The following is a 17,810-nucleotide window of genomic DNA, read 5'->3' as shown; positions in this document are numbered from 1 at the left end:
GATTAGGCTGGCTGGTGTTTCATTACAGGCTGCTCTGGGCACTCCAAACAGAGGGAAGAGGATGGGCAAAGGTGCCCCGTGTGGGGTCATGCGACCAACGAGCATTTTGATTGTGTTGGAAGGATAGTGAGAAGCAGGGAAGGGGAGGAGGTGTGGCTGGGGGGCAGGGAAAGGCAAAATTTGGGGAGAGTTGGACAATATGTGGCAAAGAACTTGGACTTCACCCAGCAGGTGAGGGGAAGCCAATGTCCAGTGTTAGGCGGGAGGTCAGCCATGTAAGAGACCATGTAGTGGTTGGAGGTGGTAGGATGTAGGACGGGTGGGGGTTTTAGAATCAGATAGATCTGGTTTTGAATCTCAGCTCCCCCACTTTCTAGCCGAATAGCTTGACTTACCTCTGGGAGACACAGAGGCGACATCAGCAGAATGGGGATAACAGGGTTTGTTAAGATGAGATCAATGTTTTTTTAATTTTTAAATCTGTAAGGGCATTCAGCCCAGTGCTTGGGACAGTAAGCCTCATTAGAGGTTAGACAGGTTATTATTTGCCTTTTGGACAGCTCACTCCAGTGGCACAGAGCATGCATGCCTGGGTGGAGACGGAGTCCAGCGGAGGGTCCTTGGCCCCGTGTGGCAGGGATTCTGGCAGCAAGTGACCAAGATGTAAAATGGGAGCTTGGATTGGGAGTTGGGGCAGAAAAAGGACACGGGCGGGACAATTTAGGAAATTTTTCTATAGTTTCTGCAGATTAGTTAATATGGTGTATTAATATTAATTTCCTGGTTTTGATCATTAGACAAGGGTTATGTGAGATGCAAACATTGCGAGAAGGCGGGTAAAGAGCCTATAGGAAGGAACTTGTACCATTTTTGCAACTTTTTAAAAAGCATGCAATTACTTAAAACTCAAAAGTTAAAAATTAACTTTTTACATGTCAGACACTAAACAGTACAGAGCTTTCAGATCAGGACAAAGGCGTATGCTTTTGACCAAGTCACCATTTTGAAGTTTATAGCTGAGTATATCACCCTGATCACGGAACTCTGGGTCAAGGCCTTCCTATTCATATGCATTCCATAATTATTTGAAAAGTCCTATTCTCATTAAAGTCAAGATGAGCAGGTTTTACTGAATTGAAGTAAGAATCAATACAATTCATCCAGGGATGAGACTGGCCCTGGCACAATGGGATCAACAACACCTTCCAGACCAAATTGGGGAAAAGAAATGTAACAAAACAAAGTAACAAAACAAGGTATCAGTGGCTAAGAAAGTTCAAATAGAGTGGAGAGGCTGTTCTGGAGGCTACTCTTACGTAAGCTTCAGCTGGATATCGCTGATTGCCACAATCTGTCAACCCCCAACCAACCCCATTCCTGTTAACCCTAAAGAACACCTAGGGCTCTAACTGAGACTCTACAAAAGCTGCATGCACTAAGTTTACATTCCAGAAACCCATAACCATCACAGGGTTCCTACACCACTGATAAGTCCTGAAACCCAGGAGGGCCAGCCTCTCCAGGAGCAGCAACTAATTCCCTCTCCTATCCCATACTGCTGACACCCTTTCCAACAAGAGAAAGGTAGAATGGACATAGCCCAAAGGACTGGGAGAAGGGTCAGAGGAGGAGGAGGAGGAGCTATAACAGAGAATGACAGGATTTAACAAATGAACGTGACTGCGGAGTCACTAGCATGACCTTTCTTCTGGCCTCCAGCACCTCGGAGCAGCTAGCGGGAAAAACCTGAAATTGTGGAAGAGCAACCCATTGTGAATTCTGAAATCTGCTTTGTAACTACCTGTTAGGATATACTTTGAAAATTATTGCTTTTTTTTTTTTTGCGTGTGTGTGTATATATATGTTGTGTTTCACAATAAAGAATGTTAAAAAAAAGAAAGATCATAGAATACTTCATAACAGCAAAGGAACTTTAGAATATGTAACAACATTACAATGTATACAATTTGATCTGAATCTCCAAGGCATAATTTCCAGTGAGTGAAGCATGCTGTAGAGTAATATGGATAACAGAATTCCATTCACATAAAGTTGAAAAATTAATAAATTAAACAAATTATAAATACCTGCATAGGTAGGAAAACTATTTTTAAAAAGCAATAGAAATACAAATGCAAAACTGAGAAAAATAATTACTTCATCATCCAGGGAAGATGGATACAATCAGAGAGGGGCACACAGAGGGGAGAGGGGCACACAGAAGGCACCTAAAATACTGGCAATGTTTTCTTTCTTTACATGTGTGAATGATACGCAATTATTTATTTTATAATTATTGTGTAAACTATAATATTCACTTTTTAATTAAGATACTTGATAATAATTTTATATAAAACCAATTAAAAAACTTGCAATAACCATAATCTGTGCAGAGAAAAGTAGAGACTTAAAAATTAGAAATAGGCTAATGGAGTAGGGGTATAAGAGAAGATATTAATTGGCATTACGTTACCAACTCTTTGGAAGAAATAATACCCAAAGATATACTAGATACTGAGTCATAATCTGGTATATTTTTCAAACTTCAAAGAACAGAAAAAATATTCAGAAATCTAGGAAGAAAATGCAACTAAGCCATGAGATTGGTGGACAGAATGAGTTGCATAGGCTTTCCCACTAGACCACATGGAATGGATTTCCCACAAGACAGAAGGATTCTGTTACAACAGAGTATAGAAAGAATGTTGGAAAGGAAATTACTAAGATAAATATAGGAGGTCATTATGTAAATAAATGTTTACATTTATTAAGAAGATAAAACAATTATAAAGACAATAACTGCAAAATACGTAAACCAAAAATTGGATGAGCTGTAGGAAAATTTGACAAATCCAAGTTATTAGTGAGAATTTTCAACATGTTTTTTGCAACTATCAACACATCAAACAGACCCCAAATCAGTAAAGATTATTTGAAATACCCAAATGTCAAACATGATCTAAAAATGATACACAGAGCTCTGCAACCAACAATTAGAAATGTCTGTAAAAATTTAAAAATACTTTGAAACAATAATGGAAATGTTATATATCAAAACTTACTTGATTCAAAAAGTGGTACTACAACAGATTTTATGGAAAAAACCCAGTACAATTCAGCTATCAAAACTTGCTAAGCAGTCTTAAAAAAAATCAATAAAGCCATGGCTCTTACATTTTTAGGGTTTGTTTCTTTGAGAATCATATAGAAATTACGGACACCTTCCCCCCCCAGAAAAATACATGCAAACACACACACAATTTGCAAACAGTCCCGGGGAAAGCAGAGGTCCTTGCACCTAGGTTAAGATTAGCACTTTTAGGAATTGGGCAAGCTAGAGATCTGAAACAAATGAAAAAACAGAAAAAATGTAAAAATCCACAAAAATCCCAATCCACCTTTTTACACACAGATAGAAATACTGGATAGAACACTGGACAAATCTTTCAAATTCACAACTGAGCTTGGGAGAAAGTAAGGAAAGCTGCGAGGGGCTGAAGATTGGGAGAAGTGACTTCTAGGCAGGTGGCGAGGGCCTGAGATGCCCCAGGATGCAGGAGCCCTCAGCGGAAGCGACTTCGGAGAGCAGCCAGTAACATCTACTGAAGCTGAAGAGACGCATCTCCTACACTCAGAAACTCCATTCCTACATATGCAACTCGGGAGATAGGCCCAGGAAGGGCATGGCGGTGCTATTTATAACGGGAAATCAGAAACAACCATCACCGGGAAAGCAGGGCGGGAGCGCTGGACAGCCGTGCACGGCTGGGCTCAGGTGAGCTGAGAGTGGGTGTAAGCCGACCCGGCCAATACCTGGAAGTCCCACGTGGTAAGATGCTTGAGTGGGCACCGTGCGGGACACAGAACTGGGAGGCCGAGGCCCTGCCCTCAAGAAGCCTGCACTCTAGCGAGGGAACTGAGGCCCCAAGCGGCTAGAGCAGCACACGACTGCCTGCATGAATGTCACCAGCGCAGAGAATGGAAAGGCATCCGGCAGAAAATCAATACATTTTACTGCTTACATGATTTTAAAGACATGTTTACTTAGTTACGCTTACATCTGTTTGTTCTTTGCCTACACACTGCCATCATACATGCACACACACAGGGGGCGCTCAAGGGTGGGGGTAGAAGAAAGGCCACGCAAGCAGGGAGCCTCCACCCATTGTCAGGTTTGTCCCTTACACTGCTGGTGACCACATGGGTCCTTACTGCATGCTTTTAGAAGAAAACCTGCTTGTTTGTATGTCTGAAATATCTCATAATAAGCCAAAAAAAAAAGTCAAGTGACCAATTTACCTCAACTCGTGACCATTTTCCTTTGCAATGGAAAAGGCAGATTTTCCCACAGAAGGGTGTTGAAATGAAGTACTCGGAGGTCATGTGCTGCAAGACAGAAAAGCAGTGCTATTACTACTACTGGCCGAGAGCATAGTGGCGCAACTGAGAACACTGTGTGCCAAGCAAACTTTTCCGCCTGTCTGCCATCAGACTTCCCCGGAGCCCTCCCCTCCCAGGAGAGCACTGCAGGGGGTACCAGGGGTTTTAGAAAACATCCACATTTGTTGATGATGGTAATGTACTCTCCTCGGCTGGATGTTAAAACATCCAGAAAGTATTAGCATGGAGGCCCGTGGGACTCACTTAAGCTCTGGCTCCATCAGTCAGACAAGGAGAGAGGGACTGGATGTGACAACAAGGTAGGAGAGCAAATGCACAGGCAGAGAGAGGCTGGGCGAGCCAGCTCCCAACCCTTACGATCATTTGAGAAAAATTTTAAATCCCCCAAAACAAATGTGTACATCGGTGCCTGGAAATGCTAAGGTGTCACGGCTGTGGGTCTTTCACCATCTTCTGTGCTAGCCCAGGGCCTCTCCCCACAGGGGATGCCTCAGCACAGCGGTAAGGACATGCATGCAAAGGGGTCCCTGGGACGAGCCTCCTGGGGCATCTCAGATTTCTCCAAGACTGACAAGCAAAGTAAATATAAGTACTGACGTTGGCATACATACATGACAGCTGTTACGCAGAAAGAGAACGCTATAGATCTAGTTCATCAGTTCCAGACTGTGGTCCAGATGCAGGTTTAACTCAATTTGGCAAATGTTTTGGCTATACCAATTGTAGGTAAGATGCTGCACTGGGCACTGTATGGGATGTAAAAGTCGGGCAGGCAAAGTCAATAGGCCAAGCCCTTGATCTTGAGGCTTGCTTTTGTGAAGCTTGTTTCTGTAGTGGAGAAACTAAGCCTACTTATAGCTATGCCTAAAAGTTGCTTCCAGAGGGACCTCTTTTGTTGCTCAGATGTGGCCTCTAAGTGCAACTCTGCAAGAAAAATCATCATCCTTCCCCCTACGTGGCACATGAATCCAGGGGCTAAAGTCTCCCTAGCAACATGGGAGATGACTCCCAGGGATGAGCCTGGCCCTGGCACCACAGGATAAACAATGCCTTCCTGACCAAAAGGGGGAAAAGAAGTGTAACAAATAAGGTACCAGTGGCTGAGAGAGTTCAAACGGAATTAAGAGGCTACTCTGGAGGCTACTCTTACGTAAGCTTCAGCTAGTCACTGCTGCTTATGGTTTGCCAACCCCCAACCAAAATCATTCCTGCTAATCCTAAGGAACACCTAAGACTTTACCTGAGAATCTACTAAAGTTCCATGTACTATGATTACTTTCCAGTAACCTCCAACCTCCAGATGGGTTCCTAAGCTAGGTAAGTCCTGAAACCCAGAGTGACCAGCTTCTTCAGAACATCAACCAGTTTCATCCCCTTATCCCATATTATCAATAGCCCTTTCCAATATGAAAAAATTAGAATGGGCATAGTCCAAATAACCCTAAACATTGGGAGAAAGCTCAAAGGAGAAGGAGGAGTTATAACAGAGAAGATGAGATTTAACAAATGAGCATGACTGCTGAATCATTATATTGATATAACTTTTTAGTCTCCAGTGTCTTGGAGCAGTTAGAAGTAAAAACCTAAAATTGTGGAACTGTAACCCATACCAAACTGCAATCTGTTCTATAACTGCTGTGATGTGCTTTGAAGTTTATTGCTTTGTTGTATATATGTTATATTTCACAATAAAAAATGTTAAAAAAACAACAAATAAACAAGAAAAGTTTGAACAGGCATAGTCCCTGCCCTCAAGAAGCCTCCACTCCAGCAAGGGACCTAAGTACCCAAATAACTAGCATACAAAGCCAGCTACGAGTGCCAAGAGATGCCCAATGCACTCTGAGGGTTGGGGGGGGGCAGGGCTAAAGTGGCTTCTGTACTGGGAAACTGAGTCCCGACTGCCATACACTGATAGAGATGAAGAAACCACCTGGGACACTGAAAACCACACATTCTACAGACCCTGATTCAGAAGAAAATTCTAGAATTAAGGGCTAAGGGGCTTATGGAGACAACGCAGCTTGCAGCAGCATAATTACCAAAGTGGCAGGTTCTGGGGACCCAGAGGAGCTTGGGGAGAACTGCCTGAGGGGAGGAATAGAATTAAGAAGGAAGGTTTCCCTCTCTCCTTAACCTGCACGGTTTCTCCTTTGGTGGAGATGAAATTCCAGGCCAGCGGCTTCAGCAGTCAGAAGCCTGGGCCGCTGCATTCCGGGCTCACTGAGTGCATGCCCTAAATGACAAATTGGCCTGTAGTGGGGCACTCACGGTGTGCCAGGCACCCATTCTCACGACAGCCCCGATGGGACCCATGATTGCCGTCACTTTACAATGTGGAAACTGAGGTTATAAAGCCAGAAAGCCCCAGAGCTTATCCAGGGGTAGGTGGCTGGGTAGCCCTGCAGTCTGGAGCTCTTACCCACTATGCTAGAGAGTCCACCCCAAACTACTCAGCATGGACAGGTGTTTGGGCATCCAGCGGGCCAGCCCCGTGGGTGCGCCCCAGGCATACCTTGGAAAGGGCGCTGGCCGTACCTTACAATGGAAGTAGTCCTCGATCTTGTGCAGGAGGTCGCCAAGCTTGTTCAGACCCTTACAGGGCACCTGGCAGTAGAGTGTCCCGTCGGAGCAGATGTTGGTCACTGTGACGTTCGTGTACATGGCATCAACCTGGCCAGACAAGAAGACCCACGGGGAGTGCTGAGGCAGGGCGCGCAGGGTGGAGGGGCCCCGGCACCCCCGTCCTCTCAAAACACTCTTCTACAAAGTCTCCCCCATTTCAGAAAATCCTGCAAAGTTCATCTCATTAAAAGTCTGCATTTAAAATTTTTGCATACAGTAAGTCATTAGCACATTCCATTGTCTGAAAGGCCAAGAACAGCTTCAGCTTCGCTTTATTTTCTCCCCATTTATTTTTTTTAAAAACTCAGACTCTGAGTTTTTCGTAATATTAACAGAAGTAAAAATAAAGACTATCACAGCATCAGTCCCATTATTAGCAGTCTACCACAGGCCTTGTCCCATGACCGCAGAAGTTTCAGTAATCCTCAAAAATTGTAATCAGAATAAGGGTTTAAAGCTAACCAATTGTGGTCAAATTGCAAACATAAAGAAAATTCCATTTTTATAACAAAGCTGTTATAAAATTTATCATTTTATAATATGATAAACTTACATTATAAATTTATATGAAAAATATAATCATTTATAATATGATTAATTATAAAATCAACCTTTTCCCAATGTTGCTTTAAGTCTTTAGAAAGGATCATTTTTAATACTTTATCCTATTGTTTACAGTAGATGCTCTATAATGCAGAGGCTTTTCCTCCCTGGGGGCTTCTATGTTCTTCACATTTTAAAAACATTGAATGGATTTAAGTTTTTCTTTCTTTCTATTATCTTCCCTATTATCTATGCAAAATTAATATATGTTCATTGTAGAAACCTTGGAGAATAAAGCAAAAAAATCACCTATAATACGATTCCTAAGAAATAATCACAAGCAATGTTTTGGGGTTTCCCCCCTCCCAGCTCTATTTCTTTTTCTCGATAAATGTACAACTGTCTTTATTTATGGGTATGGCTCTGAAGAGGGATATATTTATTTTGAAATTTGGTATCTCCCTATATGTAGATGTTTCCTGCTTCTTTTCCATGATCCATCATATACATTTCCTCATGTAACTTTAAAAAATCTTCAAAAATACAATTTTAAACAGCCACATAATGTTGTGTCTTTAGACATTCTTACCACATAAGCTAGACATTTAGGTTCTTTGCAATTTTTGCTACCACAATGCAATGAAATACTTCAGCATTACACTTTTTTCTACATTTCTGATTGTTTCTTTGGGCTAAATGCCTAGAAATGAAACTGCTGGTCAAGTATTAGGCACATTTTAAAAGCTGCTTGTATCCAGATTGCCACACTGCTTTCTAGAAAGGTCTGTGTTAATTTATACTTGCACAAGTGGTGTTCCCTTATTGGGACAGATTACCTATTAAAAATCTTGGTTAATTTGGTGTGCAAAAAAGGGATATCACATTTCTTCAATGATTAATGAGGTTGGGATGCCTTTTCCATATATTTACTTGCAATAAATATCAATTTATGGCTAATTATCTGTTTAAGTTCTTTGCAATTTTTAAAATTAAGTTTTTTAGTGCTTATCTATAAATACATTGATATTGATAAGGTTATGCAGATTTTTCAAGTTTACTGGATTTTTGTACCGTAATCTAGTATGATCTTTGAATTACCTGTTTATGTCTTTCTGCTCATTTTTTAAATTGCAGTAGCTCTCAAAACTTTAGTCTCAGGACCCCTTTACATTCTTAAGAATTATTGAGGACCCTGAAGAGCTTTTGTTTATGTGGATTATATCTATGAAGGCTTAATGCATTTGAGATTAAGAGAGAAAGTTTTAAAAGAGCTATTTATTAATTTATTTAAAATAAACTCATTGCAAGTTCATAAAAATAACTTATTAAAATAATTACATTTTCCAAAGGAAAAAAATAGGAGTGTCACTGTTTTACATTTTTGCAGCTACTTTTAATGTCCAACATAATAGAAAACAGCTAGATTTTCATATCTACTTCTGCATTCAGTCTGTGGCAAATATTACTTGTCGAGTAACCTCTGGAAAATTCCATTGTACACTCAAGAGACAATGAGCAAAAAACGCAAATAATTTGGCCCCTGGATCATACTTTAAGAACCACTGTTTCACTGACTTATTCACAGTTTTGAGTTGAGAGAACTCCCTATACTAAGGTAAACAATCTCTACTCTATGTATTACAATTCTTTTTCCAGGTCAGTTTTTCAATTTTGCTTATTGTGTTCTTTGCTTCAGAGAAGTAGCACTTCTCTAAGGTCAAATGTGTCACTTTTTTTTTATTGTTTTCACTCTGTGTAATATTAACTCTCCACTCCTAAGGATACAAAGCCACATACCTGTGTTTTCTTCCATAGGCCATTGCTTTTGTTCAAATGTTTGATTCACCTAGGATTTATTTTGTGTATGAACAGTGATATAGGGAATCAGCCTGATTTCTCCCACATAGTTAGCTGGCTGTCCTACTACTATTTGTTGAATAATCTGTATTTTCCCTAATGATTTGTTATTTCACCGTTATCATAAGTATTGTACCTCATATATGTATTTGAAACCTATTTCTAAAGTCTTTAATCTATTTCATTAATATCTTTTTCTATTTGTAGGCTTCTTCTATACTGTTTTAATTACTGATGCTTTATGATGCAAGGTAGGATCTTGTTTTACACAACCAACATGTTCCAAGACCCTATGTATAAGCTGAAAATCACACATAAGTGAACTCCATTATTTAATAAATATTTTCTTATATGAACATAGCTTATCATGCATTTTTAAAATAAATAAGGCAAATAACATTCCAGGAACAATAAGTAAACAAAATTAATCATAGAAGTAATTTTTAAAAATTTTAATTCTCTGTCTTTTTAATTTCTTTTTTGATTGTCAATTGCACATGCCTGAACTCGTGTCTGCTGAGTTTGTGTAAAATGAGGCCTTACTATTTCTTAATTTCTAATAAAGCTGGTCTCTTCTTAAGACTTACTTTTTCAAAAAGCTTTTCAATGAATTTTGCATATTTGTTTTATTCTTTCAAAAGAATTTTAAAATCATTTTGTCAGATTCCAAAATAATTCTGCTGGGGATTTTGTGATCACATTTAAATTAACAGATTAGTTTGCGGGAGAATTTGCATTTTTTAAAATGTTTTTGGTGTGAGAACAAGGTTTTATTTGTCCATCTAGTCACATATTTTTTGGCATGTCTAAGTCTCAAAAATTTCTAGGCACATTCTAATTTCCAGGTATTTTATGCTTGGAGTTACTGATCATGAGATTTTCTTCCTTCATGTGTATTTTCTCATTGGTTACCGTAAGCACAAAAGAAAACCGTGATTTTTGGAATGTGGAGTTTTGTAATCTCCATGTCTTCTAAATTCAGAATTTACTTTAAATATGATGATAACCTAAAACCCAATATGATGGAACATATATTTTTTTCAAGTAAGACACTTCTCACTTGCTGGCCTAAAATTTGTCACATTCTTTCCTGACTTCCTTTCCAACAGCCAGCCAGCCATACAAGGTACCTGAAGGTGGACCTCCAGCGACCTGTCACATATGGCCTTCAGGCAGGTGGCGTTGATGTTGATGTCATCTTCTCCAGAGGTATCGTACAGGACCACCAGCGGGACGTCGACTTTTTCAAGTATTTCCACTGCGAAGATCTTCCCGCATGTTAAAGACTCAACTACCTTCACCAAATTCGGATCATCACTTAGAACTTCCAACCCTGAAAAACATGGAGTATTCTAAGTTCTAATGAGTTCGCAAAATCAATTTTCAATGGACAGGCTGTGTCTGCTTTGACTGCTTAGGACAATTAGGAATCTGCTACAAAATTTCTCAATTTTAAATGGAAAGCTTTGTTTTACCATCTTCTTTAGATACCTATTTGTAGGTTTTAAAACATATCATTCAAATACCTCTTTGAATGACTGCACTAAGACAGGCAACCTTAAAACATGTTTAGAAGAAACGTGGACGGTCAACCAAAATTTCTACCTCCGGAGAAGCATTCTTCACCTCATTTAAAACAATAAGGCACACAAATGCAAAGCTATCAATCAATTATATCTGTCAGTCACATATTTATAATTTTTTCCTAAAAATCTGTACCCTTGACTTTTTAAATTTTATAATTAAATCCAGATAGTTTTTTCTCATAAAATGAACATGTATGTATAGAAATTGAGATGGCTATTTTTTTCTTTCTTTCTTTAAAATATACAATGATGACCCTGAAAGATATCACAGATTTCTTCAGATTTATCAGAGGACGATTAAACAATGTTTAACAATACAGGTATTAGGTGAATTTTATTGTAGCTCAAATACTCTTTCAAATTCTTTGAAAATTGTAATTTCACGTGTTATTTATATGACAAATCTAAATGAATCTATTAAACAGGTTAAAACTAGCTTTTCATTCTCTACTCCAGACACACAGCAGTACAGGCCTTCTCACTGCAGCACACTCAATCTTGTCCCGTGCTCTGGACACGCGCTGAGTCCCATGCCTTTCCAAGAGGCTTTTGAAATTTCTTGGGATTTAGCTCCCAAACAGAGTCAAATCCAGTTCCTCCAGAAGAGGGTAAGGTCTCAGGCTGGCTGGGAAGGAGGCATTCCCTTCTCAGTTGATTTGTATGAGAGAATTAGGGTCAGTTTCTCAACTGAGCTCATGCTCCCCTGGCATGCTGCATCTCCCGGGGCTCTTCCTCACCAGCAACACCCACAGCACCCGCGTGTGAAGGGCGCCCACGTGTGAAGGGCGCCCGCGTGTGAAGGGCGCCCACGTGTGAAGGGCGCCCGCGTGTGAAGGGCACCCGCAGCGCTCCTCCCTCACATGCACACTCCTCTACGCTTCCTCGAGGAGGGGAGAAAGAACCACGAGCTGGGCTCATGTCTGGGTGGGGAGGCTCACCCCCGTCCACGCCAGGGGCCGGAACTGAGCGCCCCTCACTGCATGACCAAACTCAGGCTCTGCTCAGGTCCCACCACACAGGGCTTCCATCAGCTGTCACTACAGCAGTGGGGAAATGTCCCAGGCGGCCAGTGGGACCACGATTTTAAGGACGATCATGACTTAAACATAAGTTTGTTCACACCTTTCAAGAAACCCCTCACCACCCTGAGACATGTGGACCACCTACGGATTTACCCACCCCAAAGTACGATAACAAGCCCTCATGATGGACAGAGCTTCCAACCACATTCCACTTACCTGCCAGTTTACACTTTGTAGCTTGGAATGAGAGTGAACAGAACTTGGGGTTCAATTTGTACGCTTTGCTCTTTTCGACACGTTCACTGAAACCGTAGTCAACATAGCATACCTAACAGTAAGAAAAGAAACGAAGTTCAGCTCCAAGGTAAGTTTTTTAACCTCACTCCTTAAAACCCCATTTGATACGTTTTCCCTGGCTCCGTTTTATTCCCCGATCAGCATGCGGGGTGAGAGTGCAGCTTCTGCCAGACGTGCGGGCACCGCGGCTGCCTGGAGACGGGCTGACTGCTGGCGGCAGCCCCTGCGCCCTGGCCCCCGGGAAGAACAAGGCGAGCCCAGGCCCACTCTGCCGCCTCCCCGTGCCCGTCCTGCCAGCCCTGATGGCGGCACTGTTTCGTTAACATCTGGAATGCCCGCATTGCTGGCTTTTTCTTGAGGCCCCTGCCCCTGTCCCCTGGGCAGCAGTATTTGTTTCTAGGAGGTCTGGCGGCAGTTTCCGACTCCAATGCCCCAAAGCAGCATGCAAGGTGCCTGCTCTGCCCCGGGCCTCAGGGCCGGGCGCTTTCCGGCGACAGCAACCATGACCCGGCGGGTCCTCAGGGACCTCGACCACGGGAGTCGGGGCTCCTGCTCTTGTGGAAGGCGGGTCTGGCCTCTCTGGCTCCATAAAGGCCCCAAACCTGCTGGCAGGGGTCTGTGCCCCAAGAACCCAGAACGACCCTCCTGTCACCAACCCCCGGATGGCCAAGAGCTGATAAAATCTTTCAGCTGAAAAGAGCTATATAAACCCAGGGGCGTTTTCTTTTTTTGAGAAAAGTAAAACCTAGAAACGTTAGGCTCTGGGTTTAAAATGCTCACTAAGAATCTGAGGGAAACTGTTGGGAACCTATAAAATTAGCTTCTCTAATGAAAAGAGATGACGACGATTAAGCGGCCACCACGCCCTCTGGGTCCTTGGCTCGTGACGCGATGGCGGGGCGCAGAGACCAAGTTCGCGGGTCGGCTCCGCAGCCGAGGTGTGCGGGCACAGGCGGCGGGGTGCGGGGCTGCCCTGAAACGCGCGGGGCCGCAGGCCGAGTATCCGAGGACCCCACGCCGGCTGGATCCTCGGCGTCCACACCCGCCTCGGGCGCCCTTGGTCAGGACCCCCCGTGGGGCCCCCGCACGCCGATTCTGCCCTTTCCGGTCCCAGAACGGGAGCGCGTGGCCTGACGTCAGGACTCCTGGGAAACCAGGGTGTTCTCAGAGTAACAGCAGGTGATGGATCAACTGCGCGGGAGGCCCCCAAAGGATTTCCATAACACTTGGTGCTTTCTTCCTTCCTTTTCTTAATCGCCACACCACGTACCTGCGGGGCAGCTGCAGTCACCCCCCCCCACCCGCGTCCCCTGTTCCCGGCCCCGCGGCACCGGCAGGCCGGCACTCCCTGTTCTCTGGCGCCCTCTGGTGGCTACAGGACTCACTGCGCCGCCGCTGGCACACCCGCAGACACCCCTGGGATGCCGCCAATCCCACCCTTCCTGCTTCTCATAGTCACCCGGGCCCACAACCGGAGAGGTGGGAAGCAAGCAGGGAGCAGGTAAGCGTGGCCAAGCATTGCAGAGCTCAAGAAAACAAGGCCGCTGCTGAGCAGCTTGGGTGTCTCCAAACAAAGGGGAATGTGGGGAGCCAGATCACAGCCACAAGGACAGCTCTCTTAAGAGCTGACTGCTATACAAGACACTAAGCCGCCACAACTCTGGGCAGCAACAGCTGCAGGCCGCACCCTCCTCGAGGGATACTTTCTTTCATCACTCTTCTCTCCCCGTATTCTTCCCCAGCTGGTCTTTCACAGGTCTCAGGTTCTAAAAGCACCTCTAAGCTGATGCCTCCTGTTTTAGCGTGCTAAATGCAATATACCAGAAATGAAATGGCCTTTAAAAAGGGAATTAAGTTGCAAGCTTACAGTTCTACGGCTCTAACAGTGTCCAAACTAAGGCATCCAGAGAGGATACCTTGGCTCAACAAAGGCAGATAGGTCAGGAACACCTCCTGTCAGCTGGGAAGGCATGAGGCAATGTCTGCTAGCTTTCTCTCCAGGCCCCTCATTTCAAAAGGCTTCCTGGGGAGTTTTATTTCTTAATCTATAAGGGTCTCTGCCAGTGTAGGTTCTGGTGGCTCTGAAGTTTTCTCCTAAGTGGTTCTCTCTTAAAAGACTCCAGTAAGCAACCCTACCTTGAATGGGTGGAGACGCATCTCCATGGAAACTACCTAATCAAAAGGTCCCACCCACAATTGGGTGGGTCACATCTCTATGGAAAGAACTTAATCAAAAAGATCCCCCCCAACAATATTGAATGAAGATTAAAGAACGTGGCTTTTCTGGGGTTCACAACAGTTTCAAACAGGCACATCTCCCAACCTGGGCTGGGAGACCTCCCTGAGTCCCAAACTCAACCACGTGGACTCCAACCTAGCAGGTCCTGTACAATTCTTGATTCTCCCCCATACCTGTTCTCCCCAACTTCTTGATTTCAACAAATGGCACCTCTGTCTACTCAGGCACCAGCCCAGCAGACTCCCGAGTCTGTTTTTTGCCTACCCTCCACTCCCCACCCCCAATTAGTTAGTGTCCCTTGAGTTCTACCTCCAAATAGATCCTAAATCAGCCCCACTGCCTCCAGCTCCACTAGCATCAGCGAAATTCAGGTTGCAAGGTGGCTGGCTACTGCAACAGCCAGCTAACTGGTCTTACATTCCTTCTCTGCCACTCTGTAATCCACTCACTACACAGCTACCAAATAGATTTTAAAAAATACAAAGGAGGCCACATTCTCTGGCCTAGCCCTCCCTTCAAGCTGTTTTCTAGATTGCAACACCCAGCTTAGTTCCTTTGGTACATGTAATATACCATATTTATTTACTGCATACTTATTGTCTCTTCTCTCTAGAACTTATGCTTCTTAAGAACAGGGACTTGTCTGTCTGGTTATGGCCTTAGAACAGTGAAATAACAAATGAAAAGTGTAGCAGGTAAGATACTACTATGATGCTAGCCTCTGATTTTACAGATAACAAATCAGAGGCATTAAATAACTTTCCAGGGATCACTCGAAACAGCAAAGCTGGCGTTCAAACCCAGGGCTGTCTGACTCCAAACCCAAAGCGAAGGGAAGAGAGGAAACGAGGTGGAGGGACGCCCTGTAGATTTCTGACTGGGGGACATCCATGGGGAATGTTTGCAACATTGTTAACGTGTCACTAGGGACTTTTGTACAGTTCTTTTCTTCCTATTCAATCCCTATGCTTTTTTTGTTTTTTACATGGGTAGGCACTGGGAACTGAACCCGGGTCCTCTAGCATGGCAGGCACACATTCTTGTCTGCTGAGCCACCATGGTCCACCCAATCCCTATGCTTTTATACTGAGCTTCCTAAGGCCCAGGGGGGAGAAACAGTCAGGAGGCAGACAGAAATTTATTGGGGAATGTCTGGGGGCAGTTAGCCCCTATCAACTAGAAGCCATCAGTTTCTCATGGAGCAGAGTGCAGCGACAGGGCTGCCCGCTGGGCTCAGGCTTCTGAAATGTGCTACTGCTCCTGCCCCAGCACCCCCTCTCTCCTGGGGTCTGAACTTCCACTGACGGGTGATCTGACTTGGGCTTCCCCCAAGATGCTCTCCACCCCTGGTGCAACTGATCGCAGTCCCCGGCATTTGGTGGCTGCCAGTCTCCTCTGGGAGTGGGCCAGGCCCCCGTCCAGCACCAAGATTCGCCCAAGGTTGAGATATCTCCGAGAAACAATTCCCGTCGACTTTGTGTTATAAAGCGCACCCCAGAAGAACTTTCAATCCATTTTCTTCAACTCAAGGTTGAGTGGAAGGCTGACCCCTCTGGTTTTCTTTCCCAGAGGAGGTTTCCATGAAGGTGGGGGTCTCTCTGTTTGGGTGTCTTCACCCATGAGATGTCCCCGGGGAAGTGCATCTCAGATACAGATAAAGGAAAACCCACGGAGTGCCCTTGGGCACCCAGGAGACATTAGACCCGAATCACCTTGGCTTTGTAGGCTCAGAGGGGTGGAGGGATCCACCCACAGGCAGCCCCAGCTGCTGCTTACAAGCCTGTGCTCCCCTTTGGGGCCAGGGATCCAGGAATCAACTTGGTCCTCAGCTTTTTTCTGACTTTATTGGAACGCAATTTACAAAGACTAAAAGACACCCACGTAAAGTACAGAGCGGAGGGGTTTTGGCAAATGGAAACAGCCATGCAATCCCCACTGTAACTGAGACACAGACTCCCCCAGCAGTTCCCTTTACCCCTCCCTCCACAGTGCATCCCCCACCTCCTGTTCTAGCAACTGCCGATCCGATTTCTATCACTACAGATGAAATATGACCTGTTCTTAAATATCACTTAAATAGAATCACCCAGCATTACTCTTTTATGTCTGGCTTCTTTTGCTCAGCATAAAGTCCGCAAGATTTATTCATTTGACAGTGTATGTCAGTAGTTCATTCCTTCTTATTGCTGAATAGTATTCCATTATATAGATAAACCAAAACTTGTTTATATAGCCATCTGTTGGTGAATATTTGGGTTGTTTCCAGTCTGGAATTATAAATAGTAAAGTTGCTACAAACGTGTGTCCACATCTTTTTGTGGATATAAATTTTCATTTCTCTAGAGCGGAATACTTAAGGGTCATAAGGTATTTAACTTTAAAAGGAGCTGGCAAACTGTTGTCCAGTTTTCAGATTTTTAAGCTCATGCCAAATTGCTTAAAAGTTGTGTCTCTGTAGATCTGAGGAGTTTTCTCAGTAGATTTAAGGAGTTTTCAAAATCTCTTTGTGAATGGCAAAGGGTGGCTGGGTGGTTGGGGTCGGCTGACTTAGGGGAAGGACCAGGGCCCCCCCTTTGACCTAACCAGGTAAGAAGCAGCAAGCATCCCTCTCTCACCTGCCCACACTGTGCTTGCAGCTGGGGTTTCGGTACATGGTAAGTGCTGGACTTGAGCCAAGGTCAGGGACTTGGTCATCTGCACTCAGTGGTGTACTTGGGATGAGCGACCAGGGGACGACACAGCCATGTGGATTCGGGTTTTGTATTATGGAATGGAGACCATGGAAACAGAAGTGTATTTCCCCGCTAGAACACCTGGAAACAACCCAAAGATCCCTAGACATGCTTCCCCTCACAGACTGTATCTTCCTACACCTACACTGTCCTACCCATCAAGAAGGATGGAAATGAGCCCAACTCATGTGACAGATGTCCCTTTGGGCAAGGGGAAATTTTTTAAGAAAGAAAAGAGCCCTTCTCCCCACAGATTTTCCATATAATAGCAGCCCCTCTGCCCTGAAAGAGGTGACAGTAAAGATTTGGGAGGCAGGTTCATCATCCAAAAGTATACATTCCAAATGAACACACAGCTTCCACCAACAAAAGAAGAAGTGACACGTTAAAAATAGGAAATGTGCTGGGAGTCCAGCCATGCAAGAAATACTAAAAGCTCTTCCCCGAGAAGGAAAATGATACAGGCCAGAAACTCAGATCTACATAAAGAAGGACGAATGTTCAGGAA

The 17,810-nt window shown here is 43.9% G+C and overlaps 1 protein-coding gene across 1 annotated transcript in view; it reads right to left on the bottom strand.

The window, feature by feature from the left end:
- TDRD7 (tudor domain containing 7) overlaps positions 1–17,810 on the bottom strand; it is an 85,250-nt gene that overhangs the window by 15,256 nt on the left and 52,184 nt on the right. Inside the window, exons 9-12 of the mRNA XM_077139929.1 lie at positions 12,251–12,362; positions 10,557–10,759; positions 6,940–7,074; positions 4,300–4,386 (exon numbers count right to left, since the gene is read on the bottom strand). Coding sequence (XP_076996044.1) covers positions 4,300–4,386; positions 6,940–7,074; positions 10,557–10,759; positions 12,251–12,362 — 537 coding nt within the window. The remainder of the gene's footprint in view (positions 1–4,299; positions 4,387–6,939; positions 7,075–10,556; positions 10,760–12,250; positions 12,363–17,810) is intronic.

This window comes from Tamandua tetradactyla, chromosome 2 (genome assembly GCF_023851605.1).
Source record: "Tamandua tetradactyla isolate mTamTet1 chromosome 2, mTamTet1.pri, whole genome shotgun sequence".
Lineage (NCBI taxonomy): Eukaryota > Metazoa > Chordata > Mammalia > Pilosa > Myrmecophagidae > Tamandua > Tamandua tetradactyla.
The sequence above is the reverse complement of the archived record's forward strand: the minus strand, read 5'-3'. Positions and strand labels throughout refer to the sequence as shown.